Source organism: Acipenser ruthenus, chromosome 5 (genome assembly GCF_902713425.1).
Source record: "Acipenser ruthenus chromosome 5, fAciRut3.2 maternal haplotype, whole genome shotgun sequence".
In the NCBI taxonomy this organism is placed as follows: domain Eukaryota; kingdom Metazoa; phylum Chordata; class Actinopteri; order Acipenseriformes; family Acipenseridae; genus Acipenser; species Acipenser ruthenus.
In genome coordinates, this window is record NC_081193.1 from 79765608 (window position 1) to 79777415 (window position 11808).

At 34.8% G+C, this 11808-nt stretch overlaps 1 protein-coding gene across 2 annotated transcripts; it reads left to right on the top strand.

The window, feature by feature from the left end:
* Positions 1 to 1636: 1636 nt before the first annotated feature.
* LOC117402381 (glial fibrillary acidic protein-like) lies at positions 1637 to 9518 on the top strand. 2 transcript variants are annotated; one of them, XM_034003461.3, is made up of 11 exons: positions 1637 to 1943; positions 3528 to 3678; positions 4262 to 4411; positions 5062 to 5181; positions 5420 to 5515; positions 5611 to 5745; positions 6131 to 6241; positions 6845 to 6955; positions 7211 to 7335; positions 8035 to 8229; positions 9242 to 9518. In XM_034003461.3, the coding sequence occupies exons 1-11, from the start codon at positions 1723 to 1725 to the stop codon at positions 9333 to 9335; spliced, it is 1509 nt and encodes a 502-aa protein (XP_033859352.2). In that variant the 5' UTR covers positions 1637 to 1722; the 3' UTR covers positions 9336 to 9518. The 2 variants fall into 2 exon arrangements, with proteins under 2 accessions (XP_033859352.2, XP_058880572.1); XM_059024589.1 differs by having other exon boundaries at positions 9247 to 9518.
* Positions 9519 to 11808: the final 2290 nt, after the last annotated feature.

Here is an 11808-nt window from a genome sequence, read left to right on the forward strand (position 1 = left end):
ACATACGGACACTGGACCTTCCGGACGCAGACGTGTGGACGCTGGATCCTCTGGACGTGCAGCTGGTTTTTGCCATGCTCCCCTCAGCAGCAGGTGTAATGGCTGGTGAGGTTTGCATGGCAGTGACCCCTCCCCCTCTGGCTGGAAATGGCAAAGGCCCCTCCCCCTTTTCCACAGGAGATGGCATCACCTCCTCCCCCTTTTTCCCTGGCGACGGCAACGGTTCCTCCCCCTTTGGCACTAGAGATGGCAACAGCTTGTTTTCTGCCTTCAGGAATGGCCACTCCATCCCTTCCGTTTTGGGGCAGGTAGTTCCATCCAGCATTCTGGCAGGGAGCTCCTTCTCCTCCTCTTGGAGGGGGAAGCACACCATCGTGTGCCCGAACTCCTCGCATGCAAGGCACCAACCTTGGTCCTCAATGTTTTAAAATATGTAGATCTGCATAAATAACACCCCTTGTACACTTACTGCACAGAAACGTGTCACACACATGGAACTCAGATTAACTATGTACAGCCACGCACAGTTGCAGTTCAAAGCTGTTGAATAATGTGCATTACAAAGCAATGTTGGACACACTTCTGAGTCTTCAGCACTCCTCCTAAATTAAGACCAAATAATTTTACCTTGTTAAAAAAAATGTATGCCATGCAAACTTAGAACCTATAAAATATCAGTTATCCCAACTAAAGTAACATATGCTTCTTGCTGCTTAGATTCATTAGTTTAAAGAGATCAAACACCTCTCAAACATGTACAGGGTACAACAATAATGATTCTAATCAGGATAGTAAACCAGTAGTGTTAATCTGACCACTCTTTTAGGTGATTGATAAGCCATTCTCCTTTTTTTTGTTTAGGTAATAAAAGGATCACATTCTGCTATTAATAATATATTCTAAACAACATATTATATTGTATCATATATGAAATATACAGTTTTTACATAAGGGTGCAGATCAAATATGTAACTTACAAACAAATGTATTTGGTTGATATGATTGTAATAATTAATACTCACTTGGAATCTAAGGGAGTCTGTAAAAGTCCCTGGGCATTTTGTTTGCACTGTGTCTATTTTTTTTAAATCTGTTTTAAATGTGTTGATAGAAAACAATGACATTAGTGTAAATTTTTCATAGATGACAGATGCACATCTACTGATCAAGAAAATATACGTGGGTGCAGATTCCAATTATCTCTGCTCATGTCCTTGAATCATTCCATGCATAACCCTCACTCACTTCCAAATTATTTCTCTTGGCAGCCAAACAGTTAATTCTTACTGTTCCTTCTTTTGTGTCACAAATACTAACCCACTAACAACTATTTATGTCAAATCTTATGAGAAAATGCCTCCTATTACATTGTACACTGTTAACATGACTTCATAAGTTCGCTCCTGGCCCTGCTTTGCATGCAATTAAACTTGCATCCACTGCCAAAAGCATTAGATCAACACCCTGCCTAATTGGCTAATCCTTCTATTTTTAAGATATTAAACTCTTAGCATGACTTTGACAGATATTCAGAGAGAAGGCCAGACTTCTTGTACTTAGGTAGGACATTCCAGAAGTGCTGCCTCATGAGTGCATCACGGCCCAAGTGGAAGTATAAAAAGGATTGCCTTTTCTTTCGTTCTCCAGTACAGTTTTTGAGGTGTCAGCCCACTCAAGCAGAAGCAGTTCATAAGAAGAAAGGAGGGAAAGCTAACCACCAAGATGAGCAGAAGCCCAGAAAGGATTTCTTCGTACCGTCGCCATTTTGAGGACAGCAGCAGCAGCTCTGCCTCGTACCAGGTGAGAGTATGCAGCCCCTCTCCACCACGGGCCAGGGAGGCCCGGCACCGCTCGGCCAGCTACACTCGGAGCTCAGCCACCATGCGCACTGCAGCAGTGGGGAGGAGAACCACCTCGTCTACCCGCAGACCTCATATTTCCAGGTAGGGAACTTCAGACAGAAGCAAACGAATAGGAACAGAAGGGTGTAGGCTTTACAAGAAGTAGGCAACAATTCCAGTCCGGGTCTTTGTTCCAACCATGTCTTTTAGTAAGAAATTGAACCAGTTAAACTCCTGAACAGGTCATTTAGTTATACCTGTTAAAACTATAAGGGCATGGCTTTCCAGAACTGGTTGACTATCCACTGGTTTACACAGGTGTGCAACTTATTAGAAGAACTTAAAGAGTAAGTAGCAGGGTTCAGAAAAAATATAGCTTTAAATTTCCCCACATGTTGCTACAACTGTTTAAATAACATACCTGTAATTTTTCTTTTCATTGTCAACATCCTGACAACTTTGTACACTTATAACTTTAAAGTCAGTTTTAAAGCTCTTTTCAAAATGTCTGCTTGTCCTGCAGTGATTTAGAGGACAGATTTCAAACCCAGTGCACTACAGCAGACAGGATGTTAACAATGAAAAGAAATATTATAGGCACATTACAGTACAACTTGCTGTGTGTCTTAAGGGTAGCCTACTTTACATTATCATTTAGATAGTCAAATAAGTTAGGTTAGGAGCCCAGGTAAGGATGAGAGAAGGTGGTGTTAACTACAATTTTCACCTACACACAGACACATTTTCTGTCATTTTTGTTTTTAAAAATATGGTTTAAACTCAAGTATCATGTGCTTTCTTCAATACCTTTAGGCTAGATATTGAACTGCAATACTGCCTTCTTTAGCTATATTGTTTATACAGTCCCCCATTAAGCCTTTAAAATAATAATAATAATAATAATAATAATAATAATAATAATAATAATAATAATAATAATAATAACTGTTAGACAATACATAACAGTTTTACAGTTCATATACATTCTGTACGTTTTAATATGTGAATTTGACTAAAGCACTTAATATAACCTAAACCACTGCAGGCTTACACTTTCTGAAGTAGGCTATATATTACATTATTTAAAAATGCAAAAAAAAACAAATGTAGGCTTACTGTATTTTAATATCTGACCGCACACAATCTCAGTAAACAATCTCAGTGAACACTATAAAGTGGGTTGACTACCTCAATAAAAATTCAGGACAATTCGGTAACTCCTGAAGATCAAAGAGAAGTATTACGGTCTACAGTTGTCATCAGTAAACCAAAAGCATCACGTCTGCTTGACATAAGAGATACAACTCAGATTATAATTGCGTGTGTTCTAAATACCACATCTAAAGGCTTTCATGTTGCACCCTCTCGGTCACACATGCTTTCACGCTTGTGTGATAAATCAAATATTATTACAAGGTGTCAATCTTGTGTCATTTATTAAATCTCTAATTAAATTTCGACGGCATGCGTAATAGAGCATTAGGTAAAATAATGGAGCACTTCAATTCACAATGTATTAGCCTCTTTTAATATTTAGTTCAGCAATGCCTTCATCGATATTGACAAATTAAGCTTGCAAACACATTACATGATGGTCTTATTTAAAAATTATCTAGGCATGTTGTTTTCTCCCTGAATGCGCTGATAAATATGCGCAATGAAAATGTTAATTAATGGTCGTTTCAGCATGGGGGCAATCTGTCTGGGTGTTGGAATGGGGCCAGCTATGGATCTAGAAACAGCTGCTGCCGCAAACCAGGAATTCCTTAGCACGAGGACCAGCGAGAGGAAAGAGATGGTCGTTCTGAACGACAGACTGGCCGTCTACATTGAGAAGGCAAGGCACCCATTTAATACGTCTTTTTAAATGATGCCCGCATCAACATGTATTCCAACTGCATAGCCGTCTAATCATCAAACGTATTTCTCTATTCATTTCAAACGTTTTGTTTTACAGTGCGGGCTAAAATATGTAGGCTATTCACTTCTATACTTTAAAATCAATATAGCCAAAGACAATATTCTTATATGGTTTATTTTGGTAGAGTTCATACATCAAACATAAAACAATCTGACATAAGTTAATTTGCTATTTTTGCTATTTGCTAATTTTGTATCGGCCATGCCATTCAGATATCACACAAAGGTAAAATTCAGCTACCTTTTTTGTTTGTTTGTTTGTTTTTGTTTTTAGCAATTTGGCTAGATTTAAATGTGTTCTCCTTTTGGGGAACATGTTGACTAAATTATTTAGCCACGCATGAGTGTGTATAGCTGTATAACAGACTGAGTGTATTGAAATATATCTTTCTGGCTGGCATTATCAACAACAACAAAAACATACTGGGTAGCTCACTCACCTGCGTTTAAACATGGCTAAATGATCACTTTATAAACGAGGTATTACCCCTGTTTATTAGGTTCGAACATTGGAACAACAAAACAAAATCCTGGAATCTGAGATCGAGGCTATCCATAACCGCTACACGAAACCATCAGGATTGAGGCTACTCTATGAAGAACAACTCCGAGAGCTGAAGAAGATTGCTGAGCAAATGAAAATCCAGAGGGTAAGCTGTCGTTTTATGTTGCTTAATTAAAGGCGCGCACATCAAGTTTACAGTGGCATAATTTTACACACTTTCTATATCTGAGGTAAAACTATAAGCTAAGTAAACAAACGTTTTGACTTAAGTTTCATATAGGCTTAGTATAATTGCCTTTAACATAAATGTACATAAAATGCCTGTTTATTGAACCTGTAGCGATTCATCTACTACAGTATCAATATGACTTTCTATCTACCAACCGTTATATATTCATTTTTAATTGATTTATTTAACCAACACATACTAACATTTCAAGTCCCTATTGTAACGGATAGGTTGCAATTATAATAGTTTTTTTCTTGAAAATATATGTCACTTTTGCTTTTACTGAAGGAGCACGAGACCTAGCTTCACGTGAAGGGTTACGTAAAGACTGGCCGACCAATTTTAGTGTAACTCAGATTGTTTTGTTGTATAAATGTGACACACGGAAGGGCAACTGACACTGAATAATAACCACGACCACCAATCAGCTGTTTGGTAATATGCTACTTCTGCAATTTGCACACTAACAAATGAAAAGATTTTATGCGTTTTTACTGTTCAGAAGAGAATATATTATAATTTATCTTTCTGCATTCATGGATAAAAATGTGTATTGTAACTTACAGGACATGGCTGTGGCCGCTAAGGAAGCAATGGCTGGACAGTTAGAGATGATCAAAGTCAAGTATGAAGAGGCCCACGAAGCCAGAAAGAAAGCTGAACTGGAAATCGAAACTTTACGCCCTGTAAGAAGCCAGACATTGTTTGTATTTGATGTTATCATAGAATATATTCAAGTTGACTGGGCAGAATTTTAGAATTGTATCTCACTATGATAAAAAAAAGACAGGCCTACATATATAAATATGAAGTAATTAATCAATAAGTTTATTAAGCCATTAGTCAAGTGGGGCTATTTATTAAATCTGGTAATAAATAAATTGCATTATTATTAATTATAACATTTGTATTTTTCACGCCTAGGATGTCGATGCTGCCACATCTGCACGAATTGCTCTGGAAAAACAACTCGAAAATCTGGAAGTGGAGCTCGAATTTCTTCAAAGGGTGCACAAAGAGGTCATAACCCTAACCTAATCGTCTTTTTACACTCCGCATATTATGATTTGAATGATGGCAACTTCTTTACTGTTGTGTTTTGTTTTTTTAAAAAGGAAATCGAAGAGCTAATGAAGCAGATATATACCGCAGCTGCTTCAGTTGATATGGCATTCTCCATCCCCGATCTGGCATCCACTCTGAAACAGATTCAATCTGAATATGAAGATATCGCGGCCAAAAACCTACAGGTAAAGTATGCAAAGCATGTTTTTAATAGATATGTGCATATTTAAAAAGCAACTACATAATATATATATATATATATATATATATATATATATATATATATATATATATATATAAATCCTGGTGGCAATCATTTAAAATTGTTTATTTATTTATTTATTTATTTATAATTAGCCTAAACCAAAAGGGGCTGTCTATTTTAAAGTTAATTGTCAAAAATTATATTATATTTAAAAAATAATTTCTTTCTTTCTTTCTTTCTTTCTTTCTTTCTTTCTTTCTTTCTTTCTTTAAAATTCTGTTTACAAACATATACTTATTATTATTATTATTATTATTATTATTATTATTATTATTATTATTATTATTATTATTATTGTTTTGCAGGAAATGGACGATTGGTATAAAACGAAGTTTGATGATCTAAACGGCACTTCCACTAAGCGCGTAGAAAAAATCAGAGACTTGAGACAAGAAATTGCAGACTGTAAAAGAAACGTAAGTCATAAATATCGTTATAAATTCTAATCTGTCAAAATGTTTAATTTCTCGGAATACATTTGTATTTGTGTTTCAATTTTACGTTGCCAGGAACTATTCTAAAACGTATCATAATTAGCAGTTTTCTAGATTTACAGAATACAAGAAATTTTCTAATTATGAGTATTGGTGAAAAAAAAGCTAAAGAAACAAAAAACAAAGCATGAACACAGTCTTCGCAGTTATGGGAAATTACTTAACAATACATTCGATTAACTAATTATATGTTTATTGTGCAATTTAGTAGATTTACTATAGCCTATCCAATTCAAACAAGAGATTCTAAATATTGATCTTGATTCAGGTGGATATTGTTTACAGAACTGATTTAAGTGTTATAATATTTGGTATTTGAGCATTTTGTTGTAAAGGTTAAAATATTAAAATATTAACACAGATGTTAACTATGTCGGCTACGTATACATGCGAAGTGTACGCGCGGTTTTAGGTGCACTAGAAAGACCACACCGTTATGGAATTGTTTGTTGTATGGGTTTAAAGGGAGCTGTTTGATATATGAAATAATTTTTGCTTTTATTAATAAAAATAAATGTTTTACAGATTCAGGGCAAAGAGAGAGAAGTGGAAAGCTTGAAAAACAAAAACGCTGCTCTGGAAATGCAAGTCAAGGAAGCGCAAGAAAAACACAAGAAAGAGATTGAAGACCTAGAGGTATTCGTTACAATCCCGCTTCAGTAACCGCATTAAGGGCCATATTCTCACGGGGTTTACGCGCTATTTACAACTGAGAATAGTGCACTAACAGATTATACAATAAATACATACATGGAAACAAATATACTGCCAACTGTACAGGAAGAATGTGTCATTGACATATTAACGTTTTCAGATTAAAATGTAAAAGCATAGTTCCACGATATCACAAATGAATGACACTGCATAACAAGTACATTGATCTAATTTCAGGAAAAGATACGTCAGCTTCAGCTGGACCTGAAAACTACTAAGGAGAAAATTGCTCTCCACCTACGTGAATATCAGGATCTACTGAATATTAAAATGGCTCTTGATATTGAGATTACCACATACAGGTGACACTTTATGAATTATTATTATTATTATTATTATTATTATTATTATTATTATTATTATTATTATTATTATTATTATTATTATTATTATTTGTAAAACAATACGGAATCAAAACATGCGTAACATAATTATTCAAATGATAAAAAGTACAACATTTGATTTATTTATTTACTGTTAGCGTTATTTCCTTATATACCTCCTGAAAAAATTAACTTTGAATTAACAGACAGCAATTTGCTATGGGCTATGCAAGGCATAATACCGTCGGATTTCTAAAAACAAAACAAAACGCTAATGTTAAAACGCTTAAAATAAATAACCCAGGAAGTTTATGTAAGAGCTCCTGCATTCACATTAGTTTTTTCTTTTGTAGCTCGTACTTTAACACTATCAGTTGATGGTGCACATTTAGCAGGACGGTAAATGGTGAGTGAACATGGCGCATATCTTTTGAATCGGAACAGTCGGCCTGAACTCAGGGGTAGGCAGCGGTGGGTCTTACAGTTAAATCCATTGCCGGGCTTTTTTTTTGAACCCGCTCGATGAAAATAACATGATCCACGAGAACAATTATACTTAAGAACCAGTTGGCGCAATGGAAAGGGCTATAGCTTCCTGTGTTGGTGCTATAAGGTAATCTGTAAACACAACATCAGGAACACGAGCGGCATATTTACTCTTTTTTTGCTTCACAAAAGGAAACTTATTGAAGGTGAAGATTCGAGGCTGAGCACCACGACAAGAAGCATGCGTATAATGAGTGGAAGCTTTGGACTTGGCAGAATGGGACACGGCGTTGGACAAGGCCTTGGACAGGGGAAACTCGGTGCTATTGAGAGCATTTCCAAAGAACAGGCGGTGGAGATGACTGAGAGAAAAACTGTACTCATCAGGTAAAAGTAACATTTTTAAAAATGTAACTAAAACCTACTATTGCGTTAAATTAAGCGTCATTTATATGACATCCGTTTATAAAATTATCTTTTAGGAAGTTCCTTTAGAAACATGCATTGCTTTTTAGAGGATCTAGTCTTTGGAGTTGGTCGCATAGTTTGTTTTTTCTATAACATGGAATGGATGAATGCATAAAATGATACTGTAAAAAAACATAAACGGGGGCTGGATTTTTAAGATGGCCACTCGTATGACCAAATTTGGACTTTTTTTTGTGCTAAAATTAACACTTTAAAATGATGATCGCAAATGCATATACATTCCATTCAAATACGGTCCCCTTTTGCATTTAACGTCAATACATTTTTATTGAAGTAGATTGTGAACACATTTTAGTATTTGTATACTTTACACTAGTGTTTATTTCTGGAACACTTTTTTGTGTGTGTCTAAGAATTATTAAAACGTATAGTTAATCACAATGTAGCTTAATTTCCATATGATACAAGCTATTTACTAAACATACATTTCATATGGCTGTATGACATCAATATCAGGGTCTATATATATTATAATATACATATATATATATATATATATATATATATATATATATATATATATATATATATATATTATAAATGGGTAGTGGTTGATATTACATCTTACTTCGTTATAAATGTGCAGTCATTTTTTTAGTTCCCATTAAATCTATAGCAATCCATTTCGACTATTCATGAGCTGCCATTACAAAAGATGTCAGATCAAATGTTTAAGAATTAATCATAAGTCTAATGCAGCTGATTTAATTGTCTTCATATGCACTAAAACCAACAACAAAATATCACAATGTGAAGTAGAATGTAAGACATATTTTAAAATAATGTGTGTGTGTGTGTGTGTGCATGCGTGCAATGTGTGTGTGTGTGTGTGTGTGTGTGTGTGTTTGTAATGGATACAGTCTTAAATGTTTAATTTAGGTATTTAATGCTGGATTTCATCTTTCCTCAGAACAGTTAAAACAGATGAGGATAAGGTACTTAAAGACACTCAACAGAGGACAATAACCATTACTGGTGCTGGGGACGACACCGATGAGGACTGAGTCAGGGAGTTTCTACCAAATAATACAAATAAAATAATATAGCTTGGAGCATTTGTGAATTAATATTTCTAACAATAAGTGCCTTAAAACAATGATATACTGCATGTCCTGGACTGGTGTCTTGCAAATGTACCTTACAGTGCCTTGGCTTGTGTGAACAGAAATAAAGTTATCAGAAATCTATTTGTTCTTTGTGTGATTTATTTATTTATTTATTATTATTATTATTATTATTATTATTATTATTATTATTATTATTATTATTATTATTATTATTATTATTATTATGTTACATAGCCAATATTATCAATCAAGACTTTCTAAATGTCGCTCTTGATTCAGGTGGATATTGTTTACAGAACTCATTTAAGTGTTATATTTGGTGTTTGAATTTTTTTTTTTATAAAGGTTAAAATATTAAAATATTAACAACTGTGTGAAGTATGAGCTTTTAGGTCCACCATACAATAACTATGGTCTAACATTCCTTTTTTGAGTAGGTTGTGTAAAATGTGTATTTAAGTTAAAATAATGGAACACACATTTGGAGGATTGTTTGTGTATATGTGGTATAACTGCAGTGTACAAAAATGGTTTTAGGGTTGTGCACAAAGGGTTTATCTGATTAAAAAAATTATTTATTTCAGGACATTTCAGACAAAAGCCTAAAACTTAAGAAAAGTAAACTGCGTCTAAATATTGCAGCACGCTAAATCTTACTGCACTTCACACAATTAAACAAACACTTATATAATTCCAATTAAAAAAACAAATACTTTTTCTTTTACTTGTTTTTGTTTTTCCTTTTCTTGGAGCGTTATACACAGCAAACCTTCCTCCAGGTCAGACTCTCGTGGTCTCAGTCTTGGTCTCTAATCCCTTATATACAATTCCTTATATACACTCCTTCACATATATTGAATGTGCAGGGCCCCTACCCTGTCACAATCAGGCTACAAGGTGTACACACACACACACACACACACACACACACACACACACACACACACACACACACACACATATATAGATAGATAGATAGATAGATAGATAGATATTTTCTTTCCCATTTGAGCTGTGATGGTTTTCCACTCTGCACACTGTGGTCAAATGCTATTTATAAACCAGATTTAGTACCTTTTTATTGATAAAATGTACTATTGCGCACTACAACTTTACATTGAATGCAATTTGTGCAGGTGTTACCATTATTGTTATCACTTAAACTGTGACATTGTCGGTTCTTGGAATATGCAAAATTATATGCAAATTATAAAATACTATCAGGTTACTTTTATAAAAATTGCAGCTGTTTGCACCATTATTTTACAGTAAAGGTTGAAATTTACACCAGCAAACTGTATATAATACAGTATATACAGTACAGTAAAGGATACCTTATAGAATGTCTGATTCCCAACATTCTATAAATGAAGGTCCATTTGAGGATTTCCTATATATAGTAGTTTTTTCACCACCTGAATGACAAATATATATGTAATTTGCATACTGTAATGTGCACAGCAAGCAGTGGCTAGCTAGCCACTCAGAGGAAGGGTGGCCCGTCCAGCCATGGACTGCCAGAGGTTATATTTCCCCTACTAACCTGGTTGGGGGGGGGGGGGGGGGGGGGGTTTGCTTGCATTTCCTCTCCTGAGTGTTAACGGATTATCTTGAATTTCTTATGCTCTTATGTTCTATGTTGTCTCTAAAGGCCAGCAAATGTAGCTTTTTTAAATATATGAACAAATCACTCAGTTATACCCCCACGAGTCCCTGCTGCTTTCTATTTAGGTGGAACAAGGCTGCAGGCTCATACAACTCAGAGAACAAAGAATCCAAACGTTTTCTACATGGGCTCCGACCATTTCCAAAATACACTGCTCCATCCATTACTGGCATCTTTGGAATCAGGCATTCACAGCCATTAGAACCAAGCATGATAATTCCAGTCCTCTCACATCCCAATTTACCTGTCTAATGGAAACTTTCCAGTGATGTTGTCTGATGACTTTGTGGTATCACAAGCGGATAATATTGTTCACCTCAGATACCTCACATTAACTGAGCTTTGGAAGAAAGTGCTCTTTGAGGGAGAATTAAGGGATAGTCCTGACACAGGGAGTATTACCAGACATTAAGAAAGCATACTACTGGCAACAATAAATACCAGTCATCAGAGGAAAATGCTGATTGGTTAATTACAGGAAATAAGGTGTTGAAGGGGTGGGAACAATTTTACTCTCCAGGTGAACGTCAGTACTGCACATACAATGGTAAGATGTATGTAATCATTTAATTTGCTAGAACTGCTTAAATACTATACATTATATTTGCCATTTACTGTCAAGTGTTTAAAGTCAACTATTTTCATTTAGATTTGTTAATACTATATATATGTATAATATATATATATATTATATATATATATATATATATATATATATATATATATATATATATATATATATAT